Source organism: Drosophila melanogaster, chromosome X, assembly GCF_000001215.4.
Source record: "Drosophila melanogaster chromosome X".
NCBI lineage: Eukaryota > Metazoa > Arthropoda > Insecta > Diptera > Drosophilidae > Drosophila > Drosophila melanogaster.
This window is the reverse complement of record NC_004354.4, coordinates 12,966,776-12,979,085: the sequence shown is the minus strand read 5'-3', so window position 1 is coordinate 12,979,085 and position 12,310 is coordinate 12,966,776. Positions and strand designations below refer to the sequence as shown.

General features: G+C 41.2%; 3 protein-coding genes and 2 non-coding genes across 5 annotated transcripts; 3 read left to right on the top strand and 2 right to left on the bottom strand.

The window, feature by feature from the left end:
- Positions 1-2,854: 2,854 nt before the first annotated feature.
- Positions 2,855-4,403, top strand: CG12716 (uncharacterized protein; the record flags this gene model as incomplete). Its single annotated transcript, NM_132617.3, has 3 exons — positions 2,855-3,236; positions 3,365-3,529; positions 3,592-4,403. 3 exons carry the CDS (start codon positions 2,855-2,857, stop codon positions 4,299-4,301), a joined length of 1,257 nt encoding a protein of 418 aa, NP_572845.1. The 3' UTR covers positions 4,302-4,403.
- A 67-nt stretch (positions 4,404-4,470) lies between these two features.
- asRNA:CR43152 (antisense RNA:CR43152) lies at positions 4,471-5,261 on the top strand. Its single transcript, NR_047801.1, has 2 exons — positions 4,471-4,567; positions 4,626-5,261.
- Positions 5,119-8,375, bottom strand: CG15721 (uncharacterized protein). The gene is made up of 3 exons (NM_132616.4): positions 8,124-8,375; positions 7,892-8,050; positions 5,119-7,511 (listed from the first exon to the last, which is right to left on the bottom strand). The coding sequence occupies exons 1-3, from the start codon at positions 8,356-8,358 to the stop codon at positions 5,221-5,223; spliced, it is 2,685 nt and encodes an 894-aa protein (NP_572844.2). The 5' UTR covers positions 8,359-8,375; the 3' UTR covers positions 5,119-5,220.
- On the top strand, positions 5,873-8,610 carry asRNA:CR43636 (antisense RNA:CR43636). The gene is made up of 3 exons (NR_047800.1): positions 5,873-6,076; positions 6,141-6,237; positions 8,112-8,610.
- A 419-nt stretch (positions 8,611-9,029) lies between these two features.
- Mur11Da (Mucin related 11Da) lies at positions 9,030-11,198 on the bottom strand. The gene is made up of 3 exons (NM_167344.5): positions 10,952-11,198; positions 9,515-10,854; positions 9,030-9,454 (listed from the first exon to the last, which is right to left on the bottom strand). Exons 1-3 carry the CDS (start codon positions 11,175-11,177, stop codon positions 9,140-9,142), a joined length of 1,881 nt encoding a protein of 626 aa, NP_727652.3. The 5' UTR covers positions 11,178-11,198; the 3' UTR covers positions 9,030-9,139.
- Positions 11,199-12,310: the final 1,112 nt, after the last annotated feature.

Below are 12,310 nucleotides of genomic sequence, written 5' to 3'. Positions count from 1 at the left end.
ATAAATTGAAAAATAAATGCGCCTGTCGTTTTCGTTTATTATGTTTTCTTTTTTTGCCCTTCGATAACCCTTTGGTAAAATCTGAATACTGTTTGTATTTGTATTTGTGTAAATGAAAGTGCTGTGCGTGTGAGTGAGTATCCGTGTGAGCTTGTTTGTTTACTTGTGTGAGTGCCTTTTGCGAAAAGGGGAGGCCGTAACTCAAAGCAAACATCCCCCCCCCCTCGCTTTTCCATTTCTCCCTATCTCTCACGGTCAGCGTGTGGGCGGCTCAGCCACGCCTACCGTCAGCTTTTTCAGCACACAAACAAACACATGCTCCTTCGCAAGCACACACTCACACACACACACGCAGACACACACACGACACATTCAAAGTTTATCCAGCGCCCGTTTTGCACATTAATTTACTGACCTTTTTGCACTTTTTCCATAGTTTTGCAACCGCACCATCCCTCCGCGGCCACGCCCAGTCTCCTTGTTACGCCCATCAGAATGCACTGAGAAACAGGACGCACTGCAGATACTCTATGTTTATGAGGTAAATGTTTTGATGTAAATAACACACTAACTAACTAATACACAAATATTAAATTTATTATGAATTATTTAAGATATTGTTTTCATTTTATTTATAAATTCCTACTAAGTAGTACGAATTTGTTGGATTTAATCTTCAATTTTAATATGAAAAACATTAGAAAATATTTTTTTTCCTGAGTGTGGCTCTGGTTTTTAGCTCGCGATTGCCCGCCTTTGTCCGCTTGCCTCCAACAACGCGTCATCTCTTTCGAGTTCCAAACTCCAGATCCCGGCAAGGAATAACTACAATGGCCACTAACCAGTGACCAGCAACCAGTGACCAGTGACCAGTGAACAGCAGCCCGTGACGGTGACAGTAACCAGTGACCAAGTGGCCAAGTCTACCGCCAGGCGATGGGATGCAGGAAGTTTTGGCCCGGTCCAGAGGCATATTACAATGTATGATGAATGTGTGACACTTTTGCAGCTTGTTTGTTTGTTTATTGTTTGGCCCACAGCCATCCCCCTTCGTCGCTCCCCTCGTCGATCCCCTTAACGCCCCCCTCGCCAACACGGTGCTTTGTGCGCGACCAAAACAGAAGGCAAACTGAATGGCAAAATCAACAGTCAACGGGGAATCGCAACGAATGGGAAACTCTCTACACAAATACCAATTCTGAATTGGTTAAATATAACTTATATTTTGTATCCATGTTTATATTAATACATTATTGGAATTATTTTTAAATTATCCCTATCTGAGTTGCCCGAAATTTTACTTTTAAGTAGCTTAACCTTTCTGATAGGAGTTCCATTTTGAAATGATTCGACTGGAAAACGCTCTAATTATAAAGATTCGTATTTGTCATTCTTCGATTTTAGCGTGGCTTTCATCCTTCGATCTGGGTTTCCATTGCATTCCGCTTTGCTTCCTGCTTCTATGACTTCCGTGTTTTGGTTTATTTCCGTGCCGCAGCAACTCATTGTTCGAGCACATAATGGATTTGAATGTCGCAGGACCCTTCGTCCTGTAAGGAAATGGGAAACTTTTGTTGTTTACTTTGGCCATTTTTAGCAGGGTGTGTATGAGGAGAGTTTAATAAATTGTATCTTCTGGTTCCCCCACATAAGCATATGCAGATTACTCTACGCTTGTGTGCCTGTGTCTGCGTTTGGAGGCAAAAGTGTGGAAAAGGATGTTGCAGGACATTCAAAGGGGGAGGGGGCGGTGGCAGGTTGGGCAGGCGCCCTTGCTCTTTCATTTTCAATAACGGCAAAGCAATAAACTTGCCCAAAAATAAGTTGGCTCTTCAAAACTTTGCACCACATCTAAAACTGTGCGCATATTTGGGTAGCAAACGGAGCAAAGGACCCGATCCCAAGGACATTCTAAAACATTTGTTTGCACAAGGATTTTTTGTATATGTATATATATCACATATACATATATCGCATCACATATTTAAGGTACACAGATTAACTTACCCAAAAATGCACTTTATATTTTTCAGTTCTAAATTAGATGAATTGCAGAACATTGAAAATATCTGCATTTTATTTGCCTTTTTTATTCAGCAATGAAATTTTGGAGAACTTATTTGAGTTTAAATAAATATCTTAAGATAATATTCCTCGTCTATGTATTTTATATGACACGATACAAAGAATATTAAAATATTCATTTATTGAGCTTAATTGCATTTCAATTTCGAAGCATTTGTTCATTTAATATTGTAAATATTTGAAGAAACTTATAAAGAGCTATCTTTAAAATGAGCTTTAAGCTAACTGGCATCTTTACTGATTGTAAAAGTTTTAAACTAAAAGGTCCTGTTCAAACGAAAAAATAAGCTTATACTTCATTTATTTGAGCTTAAAAGCGTTTCTTTGTTGGAATACTCAAAAGGTAACTTAGAAAGTTTTACTTTTAAAGCTATACTTGGAATACTAAACAAGAGTTGAAAAAGTAGAGTGGCTAGCTACATTAGAAATAATTAAAAATATCTACAGCAAATATAAATTGTTAATAAATAAGATCTCTCCAAAAAGTTTTGTCATTTGAGGAATTTACTTAGCCCATACATGACCTCTGACTTTCCAAAGAGCTAATCACGTGAATGACCCACAGTTAAAAGTGCGATAAATAATTATGAATGACCAAGAGCCACCTGCTTCAGTGGCTGCTTATCGAAATAAAGTTATTGTTATAGCAAAAGAAAATATGCGATAAGTGCAGTGTCAGTGAAAAAATGCAGCAAACTCGCATGATAAGCCGCTCGAGTGCTACTATAAAGCTCTGGATTCGATCCACGGAGGTCACAAACCACTCGAGATGCAGACGCAGCAGAAACGGAAAGTTAGCAACAGTCGAGCTTTTACCATGATTTTAATCCTGCTGCAAGTTCTTGGTATCCTTGGCCGTGGAGTGTTGGCCCAGAAAAGCTCGCCCATTGCCAACTGGCACATGGCTGATCCGCACTACACAAGTGACCAGTACGCCAAAATTCTGGGCGAAGCGGGTCTGGGCCAGGATGCCGATGACAAGGAGCACAAGGGTCTGGGTCCCATGCAAATCCAGTACGTGGACTACCAGCCAAACTGCCAGCCGGGCGGAGTGCCAGTCTGTGCCACCAATGGAACCGATAGCTTCTACTTCGAGAATCATTGCCGTTTGGAGGCGGCCAACATGAAGATGCTCTTCCAGCACGGCACAGGTGAGTGCACAGATTGCAGATTGCTTATAAATTGTATTGTATATATATATATATTTTTAATTCTTTTAATGTCTAATTTATATGAATACCCAAAACATTTGCCTTTACCCTGAGTGTTTCCCATGCAGAACTGGAGCCCACGGAGATGGAGCGATGCCTGCCCAACTGCCAGACGATGAAGTGCACCCAGGTTGAGCGTCCAGTTTGCGCGCTGGCCGAGATTGGAGGAGCTATTCCACAAACATTCGCCAACGAGTGCGAAATGCGAAAACACGAATGCCACACGAAACAAGGTCTGTTAAAACATTTTGTACACAAGTCCGTTCAATCTTGTAACCATACCATGACTATTTAGTCCTGAGAATCCTGCACACTGGTCCTTGTCAGACTCCAACCAAAAGTGGGCGCAAAAAGAAGCTGCGTCGCAACAAGAAAAAGCGACCAACACTCAACGCCTCAATTTCAAAGTTTGCTACCATTCCGAAGAAAGTATACATAATGCTGGCCACTCCTGCTCCTAGGAGCAGCAGCACCACGCCCAGGCCCTTCTTCAGCACAACCACTACCCGAATCACGACGACGGCCAGGATGAGGCCCACCAAACCGACCAGCACAAGTCCCTCGCCCATGCGATTCCAGCAGCTGATGAACGTGGCTAATCCCATGGTTTCCGTTTCCCAGGCTATAGATGCCTATAATGTATACAATATACCCGATGTGGGTCACGATTACGGCGAGATAACCGACTCCTCGCTCTCGATGTTTTTGCCAGAAGTTGGTCGTGTCACAGAGCCCTATTCCGTGCCCCCTAGAACCACGACCAAAACTACCAGCACCACTAGGGCCACCACCACATCCACCACAACGCCAAAGCCAGTTTTGGCCACATCCAGGATCATCACTCCTTTGAGCACCAGCACTATGCAATCCTTTCTGTCTGTTCGGATGCCGAGCACTACTGAGATGGTCGAAGAATCCACAACGGAGAATCCGGAAGCGAGTACACAAGCATTTAGCACCACTCAAAAATCCACTGCAACTGCACAAACCAAAATACTTGAATAACTATGTAAAAAATTTTTAATATTTATTGAAATTATTTATACAGCTGTTGAGATATATCATAAATTATAAAGAAAAAATTTCCAATTTTTAAATCAATCCAACTTTTTTAAAGCAGTATGCTTTTAAATTCCCTTCAATTCATCAAACTATAGTCTTTCTGCTTTGACTGACAAAACAACTCAGACAATTTCAGTTGCCTTACTGATCAACATCAACAACAAGCCAGAAAAAAAACAAAATAAACGGTGGAAAACATGAATTTCATGGTAAGAAAATTTGTGGACACGAGGCAAAGATTACATTTCTAACTGCATATCCCTGTAGCCAATCATTCTCTTTGTATTGTATGCAATATATTGCAATATGTGTAAAAGTATATCTAAGATTTTATACTGTGGAATGAAGGAACCTTCCGCTCGGAACGGTACTAATGCAGAGATTTTAGAAATGATCGATTTGAACAGAGATCCGATTCTCTTCTATGAACAGCGTATATAAAGGAAGGAAATAGATAATGGGAATGACTATGCAAGAGGTAGATGATATACTGAACAATATAACAACACCCAGGAACTTGAACGGTGATTTTGTCACGATGATGAAGAACGAAACCTTGGCAAACTTGCAACTTAATAATAATTACATTGTTACATTGTGAACAAGGACAAAAACAACTCTGGAAACATTTTTGGAAAAGGAGAAAGTCCCTGATATACAGCCATTTTGACATCCGTTTCCTGCCTAACAAAACTTTGCATCCCATGCGCTAACTCCATGTTTAAGTCCCAGTTTAGTTTCGAGTGCAACCATTTATTATCATATAACGTTCTTAAATTTACAATTTTTAACTCAAAATCAACATTGTTCTATATTAACACAACATATGTACAATTACACTAGAACCCAGTTTATAACTTGCTTAACAGCCCAAAAATATAAAATAAATGTTACTCCGATCTGAGCTCAAAGTGTCCAGCTTAAGTTTTTTGTTTTCTCGTTTGCAGGTCACCTCCAAATTTAACTGTGTTCCGTTCTTACTAACGCTTTCTGTCTTAACAATTTCTGGGATTTCTGCTGATTCAGTCTTCGCACTTTTGGCCACACTGTCTGCATCAATTTCAGGTCCTTTTTCCACTCCGTGGAAAGAACCTTTAGTGGTTTCCGGGAAAGGTGTCGTTGCAAACGTTGTATTTTGAATGGTTTCTGGATCGGAGACTGCATTGATCTTTATTGATTTGTTCAAGGGATTGGCAGTGCTTTCCTCATCCTCTTCATCATCCGGAGTCTCGGAAGAGCTATAACTTTTATATACACTCGAGGATGTATAAGTCTGATATGATGGATAAGTGGTTGGCGCTTTAGTTGTGATGGGCTCCGTTGTCGTTGTAGTTTCATTAACAGCCTTCTCAGTACTTATCTGCGCTTTATTTATTTTGACTAACTTGTCGAGGGCCATCTTAGTAGTTTCGTCATTCTTAGGGGCTTCAGTTGATGCATAGGTTGGATAAGTCTTATAGACACTGGAGGCTGAATACGTTGGATACGATGAATAAGTAGGCTCCGCTTTCTGTGTTGTTTCATCCTCTTTTTCAACTGCATTTATTTTAACTACCTTGTCGAGAGATTTCTTAGTAGTTTCGTCATCCTTTGAAGCTTCTGTGGAACCATAGACTGGATAAGTTTGGTACACATTTGTGGATGGATATGTTGGATAAGACGGATAAGTGGGCTGCGATTTAGAAGTGGTAGATTCCGAAACGGTAGCTGTCTCAGTGGTCTGTTCATCTTGCTTTTCATTAATCTCTTCAATGGCATTTACTTTGACTATCTTTTCTAAAGGCGCCTGAGTAGTAACGTCATTCTTGGGAGTTACACTGGACTTATAGTCTGGATAAGTTTGATAGACACTTGAGGACGGATAAGTTGCATACGATGGGTAAGTAGTATGTGTTTCATCCACTTTTTCAGTGCTTTCTTCAACTGCATTTATTTTAACTACCTTGTCGAGTGATTTCTTAGTAGTTTCCGTATCCTTTGAAGCTTCTGTGGAACCATAGACTGGATAAGTTTCGTACCCATTTGCCTTAGTGGTCTCTTCATCGATCTTCTCAGTGCTTTCTTCAACTGCATTTATCTTAACTACCTTGTCGAAAGGTAATTGAGTTGTGTTCTCGTTCGTAGGAGCCGCAGTGGAGTTATAGACTGGATAAGTTTTGTATACGCTCGAGGTTGGATAAATTGGATATGAAGGGTATGTAGGTTTCGGTTTACGAGTGGTGGACTGCGTTGTCTCATCAGCCTTTTCAGTTGTGTTCTCAGCACTTATCTGGACTTTATTTATTTTAATGATTTCATCGACGGGCACCTTTGTAGTATCTTCGGTCACAGGAGCTTCAGTGGTGGTGTAGGATGCATACGAATTATAAGAATTGAAAGACTTATAAGTCGTAGTTGGTTCTGTGCTAGTGGTCTTCTCAGCCTCCTGTTCAGGTACTTGAACAGCATTTATCGATAGAGAAGGTTTTGATGGCCGTGCAGTGGTTGTAGCATGTTGAGGAGAAGCAGTTGTTATGTATTTTTTTAAAGGCGTAGTGGTGACACTGGACTCCGTTGAACTGGATTCAGTAGATTCTTCAGGCTGGCCAGTTGTTGTGGAGGGCTTTGGCGTATCTTCGATAACAGCATTTACCTTTATATTTCGCCTGGGATTTGGAGTTACAGTTGAGGCCTCGGTGGTCTCTGAGTCACCTGGTTGAGGTGTAGTTGTGATTTTATCGGTCGTAGTTTTGGGAGTTGTTGTAGTGGTAGTTGTGGAAGTGGTCGTGGAAGTAGTTGTAGAAGCAGTTGTCGAAGTAGTAGTTGGTGTTGTCTCATAGGTTGGATTCGGATATGGCTTGGAGGTTCCGGCATACTCGGTGGGCAGATTTTCCCAGGATATCTGATAGGGCTGATATATGGGCGCTTCATAATTGGGCCTTGGGGACACAAATGAGCTTGATGGATAAGGCTGAGGCGGAGATTGCGGCCCATAGGGTCCTTGAGATCCATAAGGTCCTTGTGATCCATAAGGTCCTTGGGATCCATAGGCTCCACGAGATCCAACGTTCGGTTGGTAAGGATTAATCGCATAGGGATTGTAGTTTTGAACGCGAGGCGACTGAGGAACGGGATACCTGCTTTCACAGGGGCCATCGTGTTGCTTTCGCCAAGCTGCAATGAAAAATATATTATAAGTATATTATAATATAAAAAAATATATTATAATTAATTCGTATTCTTAGTATGATACCAGACTTATAACGTTCATATATTCTAAAAATATAAAAAATCATGCCTTGCCGTATACATTCACATAAGGTTGGCTAGACGTGCCACTAAAACTTTTACTTTCTCAGACTTCAAAACATTGTTGAATAAAATTAGTCACTGAATGTTTGAGGTAATTCAAATTGCATAACAGTTACAACATGTTTTTTTCATTACAGTGTATTATTTGTATTATTTAAAAAGCCACCATTAAACAGAAGTTAAGTTTAGCGGAATCTATACGTTTTTCATAAGCTTCAGTACTTGAAGACCCATCTACTCACGATGTCCTGTGCGGCACTTCACCAGCTGCAGTTCGCACTCGCTCCTGAAGTTGCGCCTGGTATCCTTGTACTTTCCGCACACTGGATTGTACTGATCCTGGCAATTGTCCGGACAGACCTCCAAGGTTTCGCATCTATTCTCGTGAATGATCTCCCAGTCTGCAGAGGAAGAGTGGGCCACAATGAGTAACCATATAGGTTTTTTTTTTTTTGATTCCAGTGAAGTACTTACTTATGCCAGTTAGGGCTCTGAAGCGTTGGACTTCGCAAGGACTGGGAAAGGTGGATGGCTGGGCACCCGGAGCTCCGGCACAAACCAGACTTTCGGGACCCGACGGCGGACACGGAAGATCATATGGCTGCTGTTGTTCGAAATAGTGCGGTGCCGGATAGTAGGGAACTCCGTAATCCCATGCCCGAGCTCCGGCGAGGAGGGCGAATCCAATTGAAACTAGGAAAGCTGTCATTTTCAGAACGATTCGAAAGCGACTATGCCGTGACCTCCGCCGCATCCAGCTTATATACGTCCTAACACTCGATGTTCTCATACACTGACAATGTAGGTGTACGTGTCGGGAACTCTGTTTCTGTTTATTATAATGTATTATAATATTGTTTCCATAATTTCGTATCAATCGGCAGACACCGCAGACGCCTCTTCTCCCACTTTCATTCTGTCTTGCACTTTATTATGAAATATATTGACCATTATCGCAGTGCGGCTTAGCTCAACCTTGAGTCATGTGAATTTGTCTGCGAACTGCAGTTCTTCGTAAAGAAAATGAGCTAAGAAATGAGTCAGCAGAATGTTTATAGCATTTCATAGCCGGGAACTTGAACTTGATTTCCAGCGATGGGTTGTAGGGCGGCTTGCAGTTCACGTGTGGCACTGCCCAACCGTCGAATATCACGTTTCCTATGATATAAATTTTGAAGTCTAAAGCCGTTTACTTGTATTCCCATTTCTAAAAAAAAAAAAAATAGAAAACGTGATGCATTGGTATAAGTGGCGTTCCAATCAGCGAAATACAAATTACTTGCATTTTGCAATTCTAGACTGAGAAAGGTGTAGCTTTTCTTCTGGTTTTAAAGTTCATTAGAAATATATTCTGATTCAGAGCTTAGTAATTCATTTAATGGCATTTATTGAGTTCTTAATAAAAACATATTTATATAAAATGGTATCGGGTTTCTAAAAGTATCAAAATCTCTTTATTTTTTCCTATATATATATTTCCATATGTCAAACTAATAAGTATATAGAAAATGGGACTGTGCGTAAGCCGCTGAACCGCCATACCACTGATAGTGGGGAGTGTTCTGGGTTGTGGTTGCTACGGTGGTGCTGGACGTTGTTGTTGGTTCAATGATAGTTCTGCTGGCAACCCTGGCCACAATACAACCAGAGAATTGGAATACAATCCTTGAACCTGTGGTTATCAGGACATTGGTAACCTCTGCACAATTTGGTTCCCCTGTTTCCGGATTCACAGCCATGGCTGCCAATTCGAAATCTACTATTTGTCCGTCCTCGTTGGTGACCTCAACAGTTACAGGTTTGACCTGTCAGAAAAGTGTTTAAATATTATTTGTTTCTGTTATAACTTTAAATATGGTACTTACAGCAGCCGGGTTAATTGTTGTAGATGTTTCAGTGGATAATGTTGTCGTTGATGGGGCATCTGTAGTTAATGTGGTTGTGGAAGAATCTGTTGAAGATGTTGTGGAAGGTTCCGAAGTCGTTGTTTTCGAAATCAGGGTTGTTGTTACTGTAGACGATTCGGCAAGAGTGGTGGGAACGGTCGTAGTTGTCGTAGAAGATTCTGTTGTTGTTGGATCTTTTGTAGTTGTTGTGGAAGAAACCGTCGTGGTCGTTGAAGGTTCTGTTGTTACGGTCGTTGTTGTTGTAGATGAGGAACTTCTGTTGGTTGTCGTTGAAGGTTCGGTTGTAGAACTTGTTGTTGATGGGTCCGTTGATGTTTGTGATTTTGTTGTTGTTAAGAGGGTCGTTGTTGTCGTTAGATCTGTATTTGTAACACGTTCTGTGGTTGTAGTAGACTCTGTGGTTGTTGTTGGTTCTGTGGTTGTTGTGGGCTCTGTGGTTGTTGTTGGTTCTGTTGTTGTTGTGTTCTCTGTGGTTGTTGTTGGTTCTGTGGTTGTTGTGGGCTCTGTGGTTGTTGTTGGTTCTGTCGTTGTTGTGTTCTCTGTGGTTGTTGTTGGTTCTGTGGTTGTTGTGGGCTCTGTGGTTGTTGTGGGCTCTGCGGTTGTTGTTGGCTCTGTAGTATTAGATTGTTCAGTGATTGTGCTAGCTGAATCTGCAATTGTGGTTGTTGTAGATTCAGTTGTTCTTGCTGGTTCTGTTGATGTCGTGAGTTCGGTGGTTGTTGTTAATATTTCTGTAGATGTTGATGGTGATGTAGTTTTAGTAGTTGTTGTTTGCTCTGTAGATGTTGTTGTTCCTTCCGTAGTTGTTGTTGTGGAAGCTTCAGTGCTTGTTGTTGTTGTAAATGCCGCATTTGTTGATGTTGATGGTTCAATTGTAGTCGTCGTTGTAGATGCCTCCGTTGTTGTGGTAGTGGTGACAGGAGCTTTTGTGGCGGTCGTAGTTCTTCCGTAACATGGCTTTGTTATTTCGGGCCGTCTTGTTGGATAGTACCAATAAGGAGGTCTATAACTGACGGGGGGACTTCTAGGTGGTGCTTGGGGCCGTTTAAATGCCCATACCGGATAAGGAAGTTCATAGTCTTGAACTGGCCCATAAGAATCTGATGACGGATATGCGTCGTAATGTTCAATATTTTTCGGATTTTGGGTAAAACTGGGTCTTGGAATAGGCGATGAATAGGCCGAAGGCTGCGATTGAGCCACTAACAAGCTCCGGTGATTGAAATAGTAGCCAACATCAACAAGCTTCGTCCGTGGAGGCGACGGTTGGCAATAAATCGGTTCTGTCAATTCGAATACTATGTGAACAAAATAAACAACACATTATTTAACAATGATTTTATAGTCTTATTATATAATTATAAGTCATGGTATTTAAACTGCTATAATACTTACACTCTTGTCCACTGAATATCATCTTCAGGTTGTAGTCGTTAAAGTCACAAATGCTCTCAAAGCTGCGATAACAATGTCCACTTTTGCCACAGACTCGGGGACCACAGGGTCGTTGGTTGTATCTCGGAATGTTTCCGGGATCTGGAAATCTCAGGTAATCATCCCCATGTCCTTGAGACAAGGTCAAAGCTGTAAGCAGGACAGTAAAGGCAAACGCTCTCAACATTGTAAAGGTCGGTGTGTAACTGATGACTTCACCTTACCCTTCGACAACTATTTATACGACCGACTTGTTCTTCTCAAAGGTAAATCTCTGGAGAAACAACAATGACTACAAACAACAGCCGCAGACGGCGTCTGTCTATCGGAACTATACGTGCCAGACCAACATTTCCATTGTAACCACTAGAAATTCAAACAAAAAAGGTATATATAAATAACACCTTCTCGAATTTTCTTTCTTTGGTCTCGTCTCAGTTGCCTGGCCGTGGTTCAGATATAGAGTCCCCCATATTTTTTGAATCGGAGTACAACGAAACAATTTTAAATCGAAACCCCCGCAATCTAAAGTAAAAAGCACTGCTTGTCACAATGCTTTAGCAATTTGCACTGCTTATGCCAAAAGCTCTGGAAGCAGTGCAGCAAACGTTCTTGGTTGAAAAACTTGATAAAACCTTTCACCGTGGTTTTTGGAATAATTTTGTGGTTTGAGATTTTATATTTTTTGCCAGCACAACGTGCTGTTGCTACTTAAACAAGCCATTTTCAAAAGACCAAAAAAAAACTTTACTTTACTTATGTATAACAGTTTTCGGCAAGCAGTGGGACGAGAACTGCTTGCCCATTTGAATCCTTCGCGTCGGTTTTCCTAGCATCGTTGTGAATTTTTTTATTCACTTGCCAACCGGTTGCTGTGGCGAACACAACGGTCGCGGGATTCGAAGTCCGTTCTCAATTTTTTTTTGTTAGTTTCAAGTGTTGTGAATTTTAGCGCGTTACTCGGCAATTTGATCGTTTTTAGGATTCGGCAGTCAAGACGCCAACATCGAGTCGTAAACTTCGATCGAAACATATTAGTACGTGAGGCACCCCGCCGTCGAGGTAAACAGAGAACATTAAATTACATTTAATTGCACGCTTCATTCGGCAAATTTCCTTAATTCGTGTGGCTTTTCGCTGTGTGAGTATTGTTTATTTTACGCGATACACATATTGCTCATACGCCATGGGTTCCGGAGGAAAACAATCATCCTGTCATGTCCAAAAAATCTCACGCAAATACAACCGCGTGCGCACACACACATTAGAAGCGTATTTATTTTGGGTTGAAATAAAAACAGAATATAAAAAGAAGACGGT